The sequence below is a fragment of the Fopius arisanus genome, unplaced genomic scaffold, assembly GCF_000806365.1.
Source record: "Fopius arisanus strain USDA-PBARC FA_bdor unplaced genomic scaffold, ASM80636v1 scaffold00130, whole genome shotgun sequence".
Lineage (NCBI taxonomy): Eukaryota > Metazoa > Arthropoda > Insecta > Hymenoptera > Braconidae > Fopius > Fopius arisanus.
Genome location: NW_011887869.1, coordinates 143,329 through 162,533, shown reverse-complemented (window position 1 = coordinate 162,533; position 19,205 = coordinate 143,329). Strand labels below are relative to the sequence as shown.

The 19,205-nt window shown below is 36.4% G+C and overlaps 2 protein-coding genes across 2 annotated transcripts in view; one reads left to right on the top strand and one right to left on the bottom strand.

The window, feature by feature from the left end:
* The window catches only part of Fur2 (furin-like protease 2), a 57,444-nt gene extending 52,405 nt beyond the window's left edge, over window positions 1-5,039 (top strand). Inside the window, exons 10-11 of the mRNA XM_011313803.1 lie at window positions 795-1,482; window positions 3,861-5,039. Of these exons, the coding sequence (XP_011312105.1) occupies window positions 795-1,482; window positions 3,861-3,968 (796 nt within the window). The 3' untranslated portion in view covers window positions 3,969-5,039. The remainder of the gene's footprint in view (window positions 1-794; window positions 1,483-3,860) is intronic.
* A 602-nt stretch (window positions 5,040-5,641) lies between these two features.
* The window catches only part of LOC105271965 (SET and MYND domain-containing protein 4), a 15,513-nt gene continuing 1,949 nt past the window's right edge, over window positions 5,642-19,205 (bottom strand). The window contains exons 2-7 of the mRNA XM_011313802.1: window positions 18,740-19,203; window positions 16,040-16,371; window positions 15,486-15,559; window positions 15,257-15,369; window positions 13,456-13,919; window positions 5,642-6,316 (exon numbers count right to left, since the gene is read on the bottom strand). Of these exons, the coding sequence (XP_011312104.1) occupies window positions 6,172-6,316; window positions 13,456-13,919; window positions 15,257-15,369; window positions 15,486-15,559; window positions 16,040-16,371; window positions 18,740-19,203 (1,592 nt within the window). The 3' untranslated portion in view covers window positions 5,642-6,171. The remainder of the gene's footprint in view (window positions 6,317-13,455; window positions 13,920-15,256; window positions 15,370-15,485; window positions 15,560-16,039; window positions 16,372-18,739; window positions 19,204-19,205) is intronic.

The window sequence follows — 19,205 nt, the reverse complement described above, 5'->3', positions numbered from 1 at the left end:
ATCTCAATCATTACCAACTGTGTCTAAAAAGTCAACAAAGGGTTTCCTAATGTTAAAGCATGGTGCGCTATTTACAGAAAATTGTCAATCGTAAATAATTTATTTCATTGTAATTTCTTGAATAAAAAATTACAAGAAATATAAGTTCATTCGAAAAGCCCATCATTTCATCGGCACACTGAGCCTTAGAAACGTCATATTATTCATTAAAAATTAAGATATATACCGAGGGAATGAATGCTGTTAAACCACCTCAATTGACCCTTTATAAGAATATTTTGCCCACACATATTTTATTTCTTATTTTTCGGTAGAATTTTTAGGTAGAATTTTCATGCATAGAAAAAAGTAACCGTAAAATACAACACCTATATTAGAAGATAATTTACGATGTTTCCAATGCATTTTCTGTCAACTACAATATTGCAAACATAAAATACGAGAAAACTAATCAATTAATCAACGAAATCAAACTTCATCATTTACATTTTTAATCTCCAAAATTATAACTTTAAAATCGCAGTTTACTTCCAGATTTTTCTGCGGATTGTTTTCCTGACAAAGCAACTGTTTTGATTTTTAAAAGTAAATCTCATCTAAATCGGAATGTGAACGTTTAAAAACATGTCTAGTCTTCATTGGCCTAAATTTCACTAAATTTTTTTTGGTACAGAAACCTGTCACCCCCTTGACAAGTCCTTTTTTCCATTTCCATACCCGAATGCAAACATCAGAAATCACTGTGTTAAGTTTATCCTCAATTTTCATTCCTTATCTATTGCTTTTTTTCACAGATACTATTCGGATAGAGGCCAATGCGCTAAATGTTATCTTTCCTGTAAAACTTGTTCGGGCCCGCGAAGAGACCAGTGCGTCACTTGTCCGCCGGGGTGGCAATTGGCAGCAGGTGAATGTCACCCTGAGTGTCCCGAGGGCTTTTTCAAGTCGAATTTTGGATGTCAAAAGTGCCACCACTACTGTAGAACGTGCAAGGGTGAAGGGCCGTTGGAATGCACCAGTTGCCCTGAACATTCGATGCTGGAGGGTGGCCTCTGCATGGAGTGCCTTGGAGCCCAGTATTACGATCCTTTAACTCAACTCTGCAAAAACTGTCACTCCGATTGTCGAAGATGCTCAGGACCTGGCAAGTTCAGCTGTGCTGCTTGCACTCTTCCCTTACACCTCGACAAACTGAATAATCAATGTGTACCATGCTGTCATGGAGAGAAGAAAAATGAGAGTGAGGAGTGCTGTCTCTGTGATCCTGAAACTGGCGGCTGCAGGAATTCATCGCCAGCTGGAAAAAGGAGGGTTGCAGGGGCGGAAGAGCCTGCCCCGGGGGTGGAGTTTGACACGGAGTTCGAGAGTTTAGAGGCCAAGGGCAAAGGTGAAGAGTTCGCGGTGACCGCTGCCACCATGATGGCGGTCGCCATCTGCGTTGCAGCGGTTGCACTGTTTGCCGCTATTTTCGTGGCTTTGCAGGTGAGTCGAAAGTCAAAGGACTTTAGAAATTACCAATTAATAGAGAGGTTATAATAAAAAAAAAATAGCTTTCCGCAAGACTGGCCAACCACACGAATCAGAATAATAGTTTTCGTCATACTTACACCGAAAGTTCGATGTTGCTCCCCAAATGACGGAATCAAAGTGGCCTATTCCATCCCTCAAATCTCCTTTACCTCATTTACGAAAACAAATCGCACTTTTTCGTGTAGTTATGACGGTAAGAACCGTCACCGAAGGAGGGAAACAAGATATTCTAACCCGCGTATGTTTAAAATGCCCTGTTTTCCTCCCTTGGTGCCCAATATACTATTAAGATACTTCCGTAGTTACTTATCCTTGTGCAAAATTTCGGAATTTGATAGAAACACCCCATTTAGTTTATCCCTCGTTAGGTATATATACACAAACCAATCTTGAGAATTTAAGGGTGGCAGATGAAGATATTGATTCCAAAGGCTATGCCAAGTTTACAGAAAAATACTTGAGAATATGCAATTTACCCGCTACCATGACGGAATTCATTAAAGCCAAATTTTTGACAGTCAATAGCAAAAACAATCGAAATGAAAGGTCGAATGCTCCCCATCGTAAACCACGTATTTTAATAGTACATTAGAGTACAAGGGCATAAATTTCCGAAATTTCTTACCTTCAGCTCGGCTTGTCAACTTCACATTCGTTGAGGCCGAAATTCATTCTCGAGTACTTCATTTTTCGAGAATTTCGACGGATCTTTTTGAATCAATATTCCATCCTTCAATGTTTTTCCTCTTGTTTATCATTATCTGTTTATAAACATTACTAGACTGCTCTCCGCAACACATTTTGCAATAAAAATTTATAAATATATTCTAGACTAACGAGATAAAATTCAAGGCGAACATTATATTTGATAAATAGTGTGTGCATCAACCATCCAATAATGATGAGTCGTTAAGTTTAGAAACATTAGCGACCCTGGAGTTTCTAAGCTTGAAAAGTATATAGTACCAATTATCAGAGGAGACATCATGAAAAGTCTTGCGGAAAAATATTGAACTAATTGGGGTGTTGCATCAAATTTTTTTATTGAGAAGAATCATGGGATGGGAAAATTTTCTCATTATTCGTCTACGTAAAAAAATACATATGTAATATTTTAATCATTTTACAATGATGATTCAAACGATATAATTCCCAATTTTCTGAAGAACTTTAAATTTTGTAAAAAATTTATGTTTTAATTGGACTTTGATTGCTTAATAATTATTATTAGGGTAATTTGTTCAAGAATGTGTCATAGATTGAACACGAGGCCATCATATCTTTCTTGTTTATTCTTCAAATTATTTAACTTCATTTAATTTCAGGTTTACTCAAAGATTAGGAATTTTCGAAAAGGTTAAGACTTTTACAAATTCTATTCACGGTAAAATTTGGAATTCTCTAAGGAACTATACATTTTTCGAAAAATCTTCACCTTATCAAATTTCTGTATCCAATTCGGTGCTGATTGAATAAAAAACATTTCTTTATGCCTTTGCTTCGTTCAATTCAAATATTTCTCTACCTTAAGTATGCTTAACTGCTCAAGTCAGCAACGGTGTCGGAAAATAAAAGAAAAGAAACAAATCAATCATTTACGATATAAATAGTTTTTTCTATTAATTTACAAGCCTCATGGCATACTTTTCGGTTCAAAGTATGAAAAAATATAGGAAATGTTTATAAACATTAACGTATGACTGACTACTGTGGTACAGCTCAAGTTTTATTCGTGCAACACAGCGTTTAGTGAGCTGCTCCGCCATCACTGTTTCATCGTCATCTACCTTGCCGACATTGCTCAGCTCTAAGAGCAACGTTGTCAATATTTTTTCAACACGGTGTAGGCTGGAAGGGCAACAGAAAGTTACCACTTTCTGCCTGCCGGGTTGAAAAATCGTGTTCAACCCTCGGCAGAAAACACAGACAAGCCTTCTCCAGGTGCTTAGCACCCTCGTCTTCGGTTCGGGTGGTACCTTTGCGAATGGGGAAGACTTATCTGTTTTTCCTCCCTAGGTAACTAATATACTCTACAATCGGTGGTCACTTTTTTGCAGATCTTTTCAAAAATTAATCACAAATTTCTGGAGTATTGTATTGGATACCCTAATTTTCGACTAGTCGGAAGTGTATTGCTAATTTATTAGCGCAAAAAACTGCAATATATAATGAAAGAGCAATTCCATATTTGTTAACATCAGAATATTAGAGTAGTGCCATTTGAATATCACAATAAATTACTATCCAATTGAAAAAAATAGAAAAACGATGGCGGGGAAACAGCAGCTCTATGATATCATTTAAATTTCATTTCATCAAAATAATTTCAGGCTGTGTCAAGGAGACGAGAATGCACTGTGGGTTACACGAAGCTGTCAGTGACTGTTGAACCACCGGAGGAAAACGAGGCGGATGACACAACAGAACTCATGACTTAGAATTCACCTAGTAGATAGTAAATGAACCAATTCATAAAAAAAGGGCCGAAGAAACCTTCAATGTCTTCGACTCGAGACAACTTAAAAAATCTCCACAGTGTTGAAACTTGTGCCAGAGGAAGAGGGAGTCTCGATGCTCTCATTTAATAAGATTTTTCATCATGGAAAAGCTACAGTGTGGAAATTTTGGCCAAGTGTTCCTCAAGTTTCAGGAGAAAATGATGAAGAAGAACATGTCTGCGTGTGTGCTGATAAGAAAGATGATAACATGACGTGTGAATGTGTTTTTAAGTGAAAAATGTAATACCTTAACGAAGATGAAGAGAATTCAGGTGGTAATGTGAGAACAGAGGAGATTAATGTGAAATGAGAAATGAGTGTGGGTGTGACTCTTTAAGGTACGAACAACTCGTACAAAAGAATGAGGGAAAAAATATCGTAAGTGCCTGATTAGTGACACCCAAGTAATCTCTTCCTACCCCTTTTCACACCTTCTATTAATCTTTTTTTACTTTCGGGATTTTTATATCCAATTCCTTTTATTTTTCTCAAATCCCCTAATCCCTCTTCTTTTATTCCATGATTCACTCTTTCTCATGATTGTTTTTTTTTTCTCTGTTTTATTTTCTTGCTTTATTGGAGAAAGATTCAAACGTAATACAGAATAGATGAAGAAGGTATGTTTTGAGGTGGGTGAATGAGAGAAAGAGAAATATGATGAGGGAGCAAACTCCTTTTGGGTTTTATTGAGAATGAAAATCTCCTAGTGATGTGGGGCGTTAGCAAAATAATATGTCGAGATTGCGAAATTTTCATAAGACCATTCATTATTGAGATAACTTATCACTTTGCAAAAAAGTTGAATTCTATTCAAAAAGGCTTTTATTCAAAAATATCAGAAAAGTTTTTTGTAGAGATTTTTTTTCACTGCAAAAAATACATTCTGAGTATTTCTTCATAAAGCCATTCGTTATCCACACGAATCTCCAACGCTAATCCTTCAAAAAGCGGGATTCTGCTCATCATAATTCACTCCTTCTCTCTAGTACGATCTTCGTTTATGAAAGGGCGTAATACATTTCTCGATATCGAGAAAAAGTATCGAATACCCTGTGAAAAAATAACTCCATCCGTCAAAAAACAGACCACTGACGCTGAAGTTGCTATGTCAATGATCATCCACATACCAAATATTCGATACTCTCTCACGATAAAAAAAATCATGTATATTTTGTATAAAAAATGAAAGAGTCAAATTTAATGAAGATCCAATGAAAATTATAACGACGAAATTAATGAGGGTTTGTAGAAAGTTGTAGATCATTTAGGGACACAATTGATGAGATACCAGTCGTTCAACCAACAAAATATCGAGAGTTCATTAGATGGATGAAAATAAAATTAGGACGTACTCGAATATTGTCGGAGTTATTTTGTATTACCCCAGTTATGTCCGTCACAATTTGATATTTTGTTACTAGTGGATAATTAATGGAATTAAATTTTAAGTCAATAATTGCGTTTTGTAAGTATTTGTTATACGTATTTTGATTTTTAATATATTTTTTTTTCATACGTCCCACTTATTTTTTTACACGTATGTTACTTGGAATTGTATGATTTTTTTCTTGATATTGAGAAGTCAACAACAAAAATGAACAAAAATATTACGTGGACTTATAGATAAATTTGTAATTAAACGGGCCAGAATTAACGAACAAAAAAAATTATTATAAAAAACAAAATCTAACGAGATGTGAAACAATATGAGTATTTGTGATGACAGAGGGGCGAGTGTCGCTTTTGGGTGCGAAGGTTTATTAATTGTATCTGATGAATGCACCAGTTGTGTGAGCAATGAATTTCTTCTTGTGATTTGATATAATGCTATTATTGTACTTTTATGATGAACGCGAATTATAAAGATATACATATAAATATTAATTGGGTGTTCAATCAATGCAAAGTAGGCTAATTTAATTAATTCTCATTAATTAAGATTAAGAGATATTTTTAGATATCGATAGTTCTTCCGTAAATCACAATCTTACTAAAGTTAGTTGTCGCTTTTAAAAATTATAACAAAGCATCAATGATTTCATCACTACGAATAATTTCATAACTATCGACACATCATACAATTTCTCTCGCAGACGGAGGGGCTCCAACAAATCTCAATTGTTTATAAATTTTCCCTTTCAACTTAAATATGAAGACACTCGAACATCCCCTCCAGCTCCTCCTTCTTCTCTTGCAATTCCCTGCAAACGCTGTCCCAAGGTCCGCTAATGAGATTCGTTATCTCCTCAGCGCGATCTAGAAACCTCTGTGTCTTCCTCAGTGTATCTCTAAAGAAAAGAAACAATGAGAAAACGTCAATTAAATTTCACAAAGAGAATTCACCTTTATCGAATTAATTCAAACTACTTGAACCGGTTTACTTCTCACATTCTGATGAATCTTCAATGCTCCCGTTAATGAGATATTACGGACAAAAAGATGAAGATATTTTTAATTTAAGGTTTTTTCCATAATCTGACCGATTTTAACAACCGCTTGAAAACTCATTTGACATATCTTTCATTTTAATTATTCAGAACCAAATATGTACATAGTCTGATATTGAACTAATAATTGATATTAAAACGTCGTTTTCTCCCCATAAAGAAAAAAAATGAGACTTGACCTTACGGAGGTAACTTATCGTACTATATCCATTTGCGTGCACCTAGAATCAACTCAAATATTCTGTCAGCGCCGTCTACAGGGTATAAAAAAAGGTAATCGGAGAGAATAAGACCCTCAGAAAATTTGAAGTTCTGATGATGCCTACAGTAGTCTCCATGATTTTCCAAACAAAAACTCCAATACTTTTTTGGCGAAAATCTACGGTTAAAAAGTTATTTCAGAAAAAGTGGATTTTGAAAATAATTGTTGAGTTTTTCACGCGTTTATCAATTATCAGGTAATGATTCATACTATGTCGGAACGTGGTGCGTTTAATGAATTGAGCTTTTTCGAAACATATCTCTGAATTTTGTATATTTTGGGTAGGTGGATGGAACGTTCCACTCCTCTTCCCACCTGAAGGTGTATGATTTTCGCAATTACTTTTTCAAAAAATTTCCGCCAAAAACGTATTAGTTTTTTATTTGTAAGGTAACGGAGAGCACTATAGGCATCAGCAAAACTTTGAATTTTATGAGGACCTTATTCTCCCCTATTACCAAAAATACTCCTAGGTGTGCATTGTAAACATTGTAAACAGACTCACGCCGATCGCAGAGGATCTGAAGTAAGGTCTCCAACTGACCTTCAAGCCTGCACTCAGGTCGAGCCTCCGCAAAAGCTAAAATATTCGTTTTCTACTGTATAAGGGGAAAACCATCCTATTTTATGTCTGTCTTCAGCTTGACCCTTAGGAGATGTGTTAATATTGTAGCGGCACACTTTTTTTTGCGTACTGTGATATAAAAATGATTGATGAGGCAATAACGTTTATCTTCTGAGAGACTGCCATACATAAGCATGAAGAATATGCATGTTCGGGGTTCACTGTTACTGGGTTCTTAGAAAAAGAACTCCTACGTCGGCAAAATAATCAAACGTCACATAAAGTAACTCGACTAACTGAAAACAAAGAGTTAGGCTGGTTTTAAACTCTTAACAGGGCACTTATTCCCTACAGATATTTTAGAAATATCAATCCCTTTGCAATAATCCTCGTAAAAGTTCGCCCCTACTCGCCGATTACTCCTCGCGAGCAAATCGTCCAAGCACACATAGTTGGCTATCCGCATGAAAAGGGCCCACTTTATCGATTCTTGTTTACGAGATATTCACATTTTTCTCATAAAGCTAAAAATTGTGTTTTTTTTTCATGGACTCAGATTTAAGGTGGTTGTCGCGCGACAGTCTCTGTAAAAAGTTTATCCGCTGTAAAACGGGCCAGTTTAGAACACAATCTTTTAGCGGTATATAGTCTCACTTGATTGATTGCATTGTGCATGGATAGCTAAAGCATAACTATATATTTTTCATATTAACTATTTTCAATTATATAAATTTATGAATTTCCGATAATTATATTCCGTAAACCAAACGGTCAATCGATTTGATTTTTTTTTCTGTATTTCCTCCCACGATGTATATTCCACGTTTTTTTTTATTTCGGAAACTGTCGAGCCGTTGATTTTTAAAACATTCTAATCGGCAAAACTCCATTTAAACACGTGTTAAATCACTCGAATTTCAAAAATTTATATCTCAAGTTCAAAACGGTCAATTGCAAACGGAAAAGGCTCATTTTGTTGCTAATTTTTCAAACTATTCACCATAAAATTGTTAACGAAAACTGTCGAAAAAAAATTCTACGCGACAACAACCTTAAGTAGAACTCTTCCTGCGTCGAGTAAGACCTGTCGAATCTTATTATCTCAACTAGAAATTAATTATTTAGATTAAAAAAAAACAGCTTTTCGTCATTCTCCTGATAGCTTCATCCAGTAAACCCAGTCAAAAACTTATGAGTACTATAAAGGAGGGTCCGACATACTGCAAGTGGCCGAGTGCCGGTCTATTACTAGGGTCGGGATAATCTCCAAATCCTAATGGGCACACAATTAGCCAACCTTTAACTACGAATAAGTTAAACAAAAATTGCTGGCCGGTCAGAATTGGCGCAAAGTTTCAGTTTTTAATTTTAAATCTAAAATTTCAAAATTTGCAATGAAAAAACTTGGAGAATATATTTCGGAAATTTTTTCGGCAATTATTATTTTCCTTCTAAAGATGGCAACTCTAAAAGTGAAACATAAAAATTTTTACAGTGTAAAGAGCTCTTTGCAATTGATGTGGCTAGTCATCCGATCCGGTGTCCAAAGGCCTACCTATTAACTTGCGTTTACGTCGACGCCCTAGCCTGTCTGTGAGGCATCTGTTGAGAGCAAAACATCCGGTTCTAGCTGCTAAATAGGTCTCACCCGACGTACGTTAGAGCTTTTCACTACAGACAATCGGTCGAACTTTATTCGAGGAGGGGAAATTGGCATTCTGGAAATATTTTTGGGGGCGGTGCGAACCTCGTTGCAGTTGGCAAAAGAAAAGGCGTTTTTGAGTATTCCTTCCCAGAGTGCGAAGGAACGAGATCGAGTTCGAGTTATCGAGTACCTGGGCATTCTGGTGGACCATCAGGTCGTCCAATTCCATAAGAAGTTTAATCCTCTTCTGTGCAAGAGTGTTTGATAGCCAGTTGTTTATTCTCGAGAAAGTCACTCCAGCTGTCGATCGGGGATGAATTAAAGGAGAGTCTACACTGAGGAAAAAATTTTCTTTAGCCAAGAATATCTACTAAGCACAAGAAAATATATTTGGCATTAGTAAGTCTTATGAAACTATTTACACAGTAATCACCAGATTTACTGATGGGAAGGAACTATTCTTGGCAAAAGTAATTTTTTTTCTCAGTGTAGTCTTCCGGGAACGTGGGCTTTCGGGGTGTTCTCGAGGTTACCGAGATCTTTGGGGCCAAAAAGTTTGAGCCCTGGATTGGGAGTATTTGACCCTCGAGGGAAAGATCCTGGAGACGCAACACTGACGATTCAAGAATTCTGAGAGTTACTTCTCCTCGAGATGTGACTCAGAAGGAGGAAAGACAGCCAACTTCGTTGAACTCTAGTGCTTTGGACACGTTTCTCCTCATCGTAATGACTTCACCTCTTTTCGCACAAATGTAGTAGAACAAATCGTCGAAGATCATGCTGACATTAGAGTATCCGAGCTGCGGATGCTTCTCTACTAATGAATTAAACGTTTATAGAAGGCCGTGGTTATAAGAGTACGTGGTAGTGAATTCGCCTTGGTGAGGATTGCATTGCTGTAGGGAGTTGGTATGCCTGTCAATTCACTATTGATCTTGACAGCGTGAACTTTGATCCCCCGAGCACTGATTGAAAGTGTTGGTCCAGGGATTACAGGGTGGTATTGCTTCAAGATAATAAGAGTGCCCTCCCCCTCCCTCCTCCTCGTTCAATGATGAATCTTCTGAACTCTTAAACGAAGCACCACATTGAAAGTCTGTTTATCTATTTTGCCACATAAGATGCTGAACATGAAAGTCACACGGTATTCCACAGCTTCAAAGCATGTCCTCTTAATTAGAGATTCTTCCTTCTTCTCGCACGGAACAGAGCCATAATGGGCGTAGCGCGGGCAGGATGCGGGGTACATCGCCCACAGAAAATCGCCCTACTGCCAAAATTCCTATCATGATCAGCTTGAACCCCAACACTTCATTCTCACTGGAGTTCTTTAGCTGCTACCGCCCAGAGTGTAATTGCATGGTAGCCCGCATCCAGTGATTGCACAGACTCCTATGCCTCCCTTACAGAGCTTCACAACATATTGACCAAGGTGGGAAGGGGGCCTGAGATAGATGTTCGACAGAATTACAAGGATAGAATAGTCGTCTTACAGGGGCGATCTTTGGATCCAATTAATTTTAGCTATAAGGCGTTTTAGCTTGCTCGGTCCGAGACAGTAAAAGAGAGGTTGCACCATCTTTCCCCAGCTCATCCAGCTATCATCGCGTGTGTCCGAGCTAATGATTACAGACAGTGGAAAACGTTTCGATAATGGAGACAATGAGAAGGAGAGAGGCAGGGCGGTCTTTCTCCAGTATGATCGACTGTCGTGGCATACTCTAACGAATGGCTGCGGACTGCGTAATCAATCTCTGATGGGTGGTGTGTGTACCCGAGAAGATGGTAACGTCAATGTCGGGGACGAGGTGACATCCTTATGTGGTTGCCACATTTTCCGCCTTACAATCCTAAAATCATTTTTAAAAAACTTTCCAGGGGCAAGGAGAGTGGTACCCACCTTTGAATTCATATTTAATAGCACTTTCAGAGCTAGATAAAATAACAAACGTTATAACAATTTTTTTTTCTTTTACATACACGCTTCGGAAAACAAAAACGAAAGCGTCCTGTCCGGGACCCTAGGAGTACCTTATATACCGTATAGACGGCGCTGACAGTGTATTTCAGTCCATTCTAGGTACACATGCATAGGATCATTGAACCATTTGACTTTCAAGATCCCAAACATGAATAATTACTCTGCATTAATGAATATAACTTCGTCATGCTTAAAATGCAGAATTGCATATATTCTTATCATTATTGTGAAAAACTAATGGTAAATGTCTAGTTCAGGTCCACCAAACTATTCTGGATATTCTATATTTAAATACATAGGTTTCCGTTACCGAATTAAGAATCTGGGCCACTTTATAAATTCTATTAGATTCCTACAAAAATTATATAAGCTTGTAATTGAATTCGTTTAGAAGTTTTGCCATTAGAAAGATTCAACAGAAAGGACTGCATTTGAAAGCAATTTCAGTTTTCCGGACAATTTAATCTATTTTACACATAAATTATACACAAATGTACCCAATTAAAATTATAAAATTAGATTATATACAGTTATACAGAAATACACAAAAAGAACTTCAAGCGATTTTACTATAAAAATTCTGCAAGGAAATTTCCCTCAAATGATTTGTATTAACAAATTTTTTTAAGTTAATTTTCCCTATGAACCTATTTACTCTTTCAATATTCATATTGGAAAAAATCTCAAATAATAGTCGTAATTTCATTAAAATAAAAAACTAAGATTGTGTATTATATTTTTTCATCTGTGATTATTTTTCAATTATCTTTCCTCGGCCACTCTCTGTAGCTAATTATTTTGATTTTTTCTGCAGTAATTACTCATTTTCATGGTTAACTGGAAATGGATAAATTTTCAAAGATTTAACAGTGCGATCGATATAATGGGGATTTTTAAGGAATTTTAGGTACAACAGAGTTTACCTCAGAATTATTTCACAATGGATTTTTCTCTCTGCTATTTCTTCCGCATCTACTCTCTGCCTATTTCTGGATACTGAGACAATAAGAATGCAGTTTTCTCAGAGAAATTAATATTGCAAGAAGTATTGTTTTGGTGGACCTAAACCACATATTTACTTAACTAGTTTCTTATCTGATTATTAGAGAACCAAAACTAAAAGAGACTGCTCCATACGTTTTACATACCGCGAAATTTCTTCGGTGTCAACCGCATGGGTAAATGTGTAGAACAGCCCCCCCCCCCCTCCCCAAAAAAAGTTAAATAGCGAAAGTGGAGTAATCTCCATGTTTACATGAAGGATTAGACAACAACGGGTCAGGGATTATATCGTACGATAATTCAAGTCTCCAATGAACCAGTACGTCTGGGTTCGCGGATAAATAAACACGTGCCACATCAGGAGCGGCCCTTCCATCGGGGGAGACATGAGATTACTACGTGGGCACTCGATATAGGTATGAATTTTTTACTTACAATTCATAATTATAAGCTTAATTATAGAATTTGCTGTATGAGTAAGGACAGCGCAGTGGTCACGTATATACCGAGTGTCAATGTCAATAATTTCCAAAGGAGATCGATCGCCCCCCACGATGAATGGTGTTGCTGTTGAGTGAGTAAACAAAAATATACCTCTTCGTGTTGTCCTAGTCTTTAAATGTACCAACATGTGTTGTCGTGGGGCCAATAACCGCTACGTCCTCACCGTAGCCCTGGGTAATGCAAAGAGCGGTATACAAATTTCGACGGATGGAGGAAACTATTTGTCTCCCCAACATACGGTTGTCAGATTCGTGATCAGGAGGTCAAAAACTATCGGATAGGATGTAATTCAATATAGTTATATTCAATAAGTTCCGGGGGGGGGGGAGTAAAACACATTAGCCCTTAACTGATCATTTGCTATTAATCGGTCAGCATAATCCAGTTACGTTACTAAGCATCACGCTGACAATGCTGTGTATATATATAACATATCTATCGAATGGAATCTCTGGTTTGAATTTCATGTTGTTTATGTAGAATAACGTAAATCTCGCATTCCTATACTTGGATCTCAATTTGTGTTGTGGAATACACCCCAATGATTATAAAAAAATAATGATAGAACTAAATAGTTGGAGGGTGGCTGATCGGGATATTGATTCCAGGAATCTGCCGAGTTTACAGAAAATAATGGAAAATACGCAGTTTGTCATTTGATAGAAAAAAAACAAACATGAAAGATTAAGAATAAAAAAACCTCGCTCCAATCTCACTGATAATCACTAGCTTCTGAATTAAATCCAACAACATTGATTTGCCGCTTGGTTGACTGAGTGAAGAAATGATGAATGATAACAAGTGGACTCTTCGAGGAATATCTCTGCATTTGAAATAGATAGCGAAATTTTTTTAAGAACATTCTTTGTCGGGTGCAATAAGAGCTATAAAAAAGGTAACTTCAAAAATATCTCCGAGATGCCCCTGGTAAACTTATCCATCAGCCAAATGGACTTGTTATACTTTACCACTTCATTAAAGAAAAAATAGAAACTACTTGAGATTTGAATATTCCGCTTACTTGTATATCTGCGACCTCCTATTCATCTCTTTCTGGAGATACTGAAGGCATACGTCAGTAATTTTATTCAATTCATTAGCGACTTCGATGCTATCTTTGCCGAATTTCTCCTCAATAGTAACAATGCTCTCCTCGAGGTAAGATATCGCTTCCAACCATTGACCCATTATCACCGATATCTTTCCCAGTGAGTCAAGTACTATGGACACATCCTCATGGTCTTTGAATAGCAGATTTTTCCGGATGTTTAGACATTCCAAGAGTTTTTGTTTTGAATCCTCGAATTTGCCAACATCCAGGAGGTTTTGGGAAGTGACAAAGAGATCTTGTGCTCTCTTTAAATCCTTCGCTCGTGCAACCATATCAATCTTCGTTGAATTGTGACACTCCAGGCAGGAGAAAGCTTTGTTCACGAGGATCAGGGGTCCTGAGCATGAGGGACATTTAAGTGCAGTAAAACGATCCTGAAATCGATTGCAAAAGTTAGCGAGAGCTGGTAGCTTTAAAGGGTATTAACTTGAAGTTTACCCCAACTTTATAAATGGGGAGAAAAAACTTAAGATTGGATACTGATCGGAGAGATCATCTATAGCAAAAATCCCATTTTTAAGAAAAAAAACATGGACTTTTTTGTTGGAAAACGAGACATTCCACAAAGCCCTATGCCAATTCGTAACTTGAAAATGTTTGTTTTTCCAATATTCTTGCCACTTATTGTTTATCCAGTATCCAAATATCTATTTCATGAAATAATTAACCGTACAAATTAGGCTCGAAAAAATACCATGTGGTTCTTCATTGATAACAATTTAAACTAAAATAAGTGGATAATTGCACATATTCACTCTTGGTATAATCATTGTTGCTAATGAGCTAGAAATTCGCTCCTGAATGGATACTTATTGTTACGATTCCTCGTATCCATTTGCCCATTTTTTTGTTATCACTGTGTATTTGAATTTAATTCCGCCAATAACATTTCCTATGTAGTCACTCAAGGTATATTTAACACGTAATTAGAAGGAATCTAGTATTATTTTGAAATTGAATAAAGAAACTGGACGAATATGTTAAAGTAACGAATTAATAGAGCATGGATAGCTAAAGCTTAACTATATATTTCCCATATTAACTATTTTCTATTATATGAATTTATGGAATTTCGATAATTATATCACCAACCACGTGGTCAGTCGATTTGATTTTTTTTCTATATTCCCTCCCACGATATATATTCCTTTTTTTTTTATTTCAAAGACTGTCGATCCGTTGATATTTTAAAAACTGTAATCGGTGAAACTCTATTTAAACACGTGTTATCTAATAAATATGGATATCTCAAGTTCACAAAGGTCAACTTCAAACGGAAAGGGCTCATTTCTTAGATAATTTTGTTAACTCTTCATCATAAAATTTTTAACAAAAACTTTCGAACAACAATTTTACGATACAAAAACCTTAAGTTTATGGAATAGCTTCAAATTCGTCGAAATTCACAATTAATTTAACTTCGACTTAAACTTTATTGTCTATAAATGAGTTTTTGTAGGCATAAAATATACTTCAATTTTCTAGTATATTCCAGTATTTGCAGCGCAAAGACAAGTTATTAATGGTCTGATCTTTTAAAACCTTCGGTTCCGTAGTACCAAAGACGTGCAAAAACATTCTAAGAGTTCATTGCTCTATGAGAGCAAACTAAAAGCAATATCTCCATGTCGAAAATGAATCATTGCAGAGTCCCGAAACTCTTCTTCCATAGCATACAACAATTCCCAAAGTAACCAATATTTTTTATTACCAAAAAACATCGCAGATCGATATCTGTGCATGACAGACACTTGCATTCAAAGCAGTACTGACTTTTTAGGGCCTTTTGACGTTCTTCCACTGACATACGACGGAAATGCGGTCCTAAAAGAAACGACATAAATCACCCATGAAAACGTCGCAGTCATTAATTATTCCAGACATTGAAATTCACCCTTTTTCCTTCTCTTTCCCATTACTCTGATTCTCTATTCACGTACCATAGCAATTGAAGATTTCATCCCCAATCCCGACATCTTTTATCGCTTTGACGATTAAATAATCATTCCAAAAACTGAGAAGAAAAATTTCCTTAAATTAAATTCCAATTATTGCCAACGAAGAATTAATGAATACTCTTAATTGTTAACTGAATATAGCTACTGCGGGACAAAAAAATTTCTCATCATTTTTCCTGAAACCATTGGTTATGGTATTAATGAAGATTATAATTGGCTAATGTTGTAAGGAATGTGATTATCAGGCATGTCGATGAAAAGTTGCCAAATAAATTTTCCTTCTATAAATCGTCGTAGCTCAAAAAATATGTTTTGGTATCCTGCGATTTTTTTCTCTCAAAATTAAACTGTATTGTGATAAAAAAAAATATCTAATTCAAGTAACACCAAAATTTCAAGAAAACGTAAATAGAGGGGGAAAAATAATTGAGATCAATAAAGAAGTGACAGTTAAAAAAAAATGAATGAAAAATGTTAACTACTAATTACTTGTAAAGGGACGTTCGTAAAGAGATCCAGGTAAATATAATTCTCACGTGTTCATGATTGTTGGATCGCAGGAATGATTCATCATACTGACGGATGGATAAATCCCAACAGCCACTCTCTGTTGTTGTTCATCAACGATATTGCCTTTTGGTGTATTCATTAAATTTAGTCGCGTGATTGCATGGCCATTAGCAATTAGCTGGAGCATATGACGCAATAGGAAATTGGCGAGAAAAATTTTTTTCTCGTACAAAGTGGAAATTTCGAAAACCATTGCATTTTCGTCGATTGCTAATTTATCTATTATTGCTTTTTTGAGATCTATTTGATCCATAAAGTTTGTGTGCTCTTGTAGATATTGGGAAAGCATGAGAGCGGTCTGAAACAAGAATACCAGTTAGTCCTAAATTATTTCAATAAACTGAAAACATTTTAAATTATTTAGAATGGTAAGAAAATTCACTATTTTTTTTACTTCAAACCATTCTAGATCGCTTTCCAGTAAAAATCGCAAATGGAAAAAATCATTAAATACAATGTTTACATTCGCAAGCAAAAATTAATAAAACATGAGAAAAAGCGGATTTTTAGCATTAAGCCAATGTTTTCTTTGCAACACGCTTTGTACCTATTCGTTGAAATTGGACTTTTCAATTTTTTGTGTCATGGTACTTGAATTGATCTAAAAAAATCGAGTATACAATTTGTCGATCGCATATATATATATATATGCGCATTTATGTATGCATTAATGCCTGACGCTTTTTTTTCAATTATCTCCATGTAGGTTCAATCGAAAGCATGAACTTCTCTCTGTGTGATATCAATATTTTTGTTAATACGGAGTGTTCCATTATTACTTCTCAAAAAAATATTATTGCAATGGATTTAGCTGCGGTTGGAAAAGTTAATGTTAAGAACTTCTTTGTTATACTCTGGGAAAAATAAATAGTTTGCTAAGTCAATTTACCGAGAAGAAAATCCACATATTTTCGTGTACATTTGTCTATAAATTTCTTATATATTTATTAGATTCATTTTTTAGAGGAATTTTTCTTATGGGTCCGATTGGTTGGCTGGTGTTTCAATTCTTTAGGAGATATTGGAAAAATTAATCTATTGACGGCATAATAAGTTCATTCTGATGACCTCTTGACTAAGCGAAAGATGATTATAATAGCATTCATTAAGTGAAAGAAATCCCATCTAGTAAATCCGCATGACGACTTATTATCATGTTGGATAGGTAGTCTCAAAATAATCCTAATTTGACACTCGCATGTATTATGTTGTTATATTGCTGATCAAGAAATCAAAAGAATCCGCATGGAGGGCCTTCTGTGAGGAGCAGGATTACTGTCACAGGTTGCCAGGCTCCGCAGGGTTTTCTCCGGCGGAGCCATGCAAGGATTGGATGAAATCACATTAGCCAGTGTGGTAGGTATCACCCAGCCAGATTACATACTGGAACACCTAATCCAGGTGCAATGCAAGTCTGATGTGCTGCCCTGAGGACCTGTCCCAAGGAAATCTTGGACAGAGGGGACAAGGACAAAAAAATATACATTTGCTTTGACTGCAAGCACGGGCTAAGGGCACTGCTCAGATGTGAGTGTTGCTCGCGATTAGTGAGCAATTGCACTGAGCTGACTGAGACGCTAGTGGAACTGAACAGGATAAAGCTTCTTTCTTTGGTGGGGCTTATCACCAGTCACAGGTCTCGTATTTAGCAAGAATAGCCAGGGGGAGCGACCCGACATGCCCAAAATGTGAACTTACAGAAGAAGAGCCGCACCATCTAAGCATTAGATGTAGTGGTTCAGATGGGATCCAGTGCAGTGTCTTGAGGAACACTTACATCAAGCGCACGTATGTTGATAGAGACGGTATAAAAAGGCTCTACAAATTTGCTTGCAGGACTATGGTGGCTCATTACATTTCCCGAACTCTTGGAGGGAACACCTAAAACCACCAAAAAGCCTACAGCCTAGTTATCTTACAATGTTTCTAAATATGAATTCCAGATTGACCAAAAAATACATATTATTCTGTTTTTTACACCAATCACACTTTTTCGGTAATAGTTGCGGATACTGCCGGTAGATAGATTTTCTATAAAATTCAAGTAATTCACCATTTGATAAGAGTATTAAGGGAGATCCAGAATAAAATTGAGTAAAACTCAATTGAGTGAAAAATAATTTGAAAAGACGGACCAGATCGTATTCTAATCTTTGTGTAGTTGATAACAGCCACATCACCGTCCCGTGCCGCCGTGAATCCTGGGTGATGCTCACTAGTGGTGAGGTTTATGGCACTTTACCACACGTTTAATTGAATGAATGCCAATTTAGATGGATTATAAAAATCATAAACATTCAAAAGTCAAGGGGAGCGAAAGGTTCCGTATATTGACCCAAGCATAATAAATTACTTATTTTATGACTTGAAGGGACCAATTAATTTAATGTAACCACATTCCGATACACTATGAGTGTATTCCTTATAAGATAAGTGCGAAAAAATCAACATTTGCCTCATTTTTCAGAAAACAATTTACAGGAGTTTGAATACGGTAGCACAACTTTTTCAGAATAGCTGACCAAATTTCGTTACGTTTTGCTTTTTATGCGCTCATTTCTCACAACATCTTAACATGAATATTTCATTGAACTCTCCTGAAAACTGAAAGGAAAATAGTGAAAACGACACGAAAAACGCACATAAAATAAATATTGATTACTCACAATACTATAAATCATCAAATCATCATCCGACAATTTGTCAATATTCGTCACCAGTTTTTGTACTTGATTAAATTTCTCAATATCTTCGGTAGTGGCCAAGACCAATAGAAGTTTAATCGCTAAATGTGCAATTCCTATCTGTCTCCAGATTCCACTTTCATACCCAGGACATTCCCACCGATGGTATAACCCCCAGGACTCTCTAAAACACCTCGGAGAGCAGTACGAAACCTCTACACAGCCCCTGCATGGATAAAAAGCCCCAAAGAGCCCTGAACAGCAATTTCCACATACTAAATTCGAATGTTCGTGGTCCAGGGGGACAAAGGCGAAGGGTTTCTCCACGAACAGTATCTCCCCCTTTTTTATTGGTTTCGTTGCAATTACGAATCTTCCTCGAGTTGGAGAATAATCTCGAGTTACTGATGTAGACGCTGACGGGTAGTTTGCATTAATTCCTATTAAT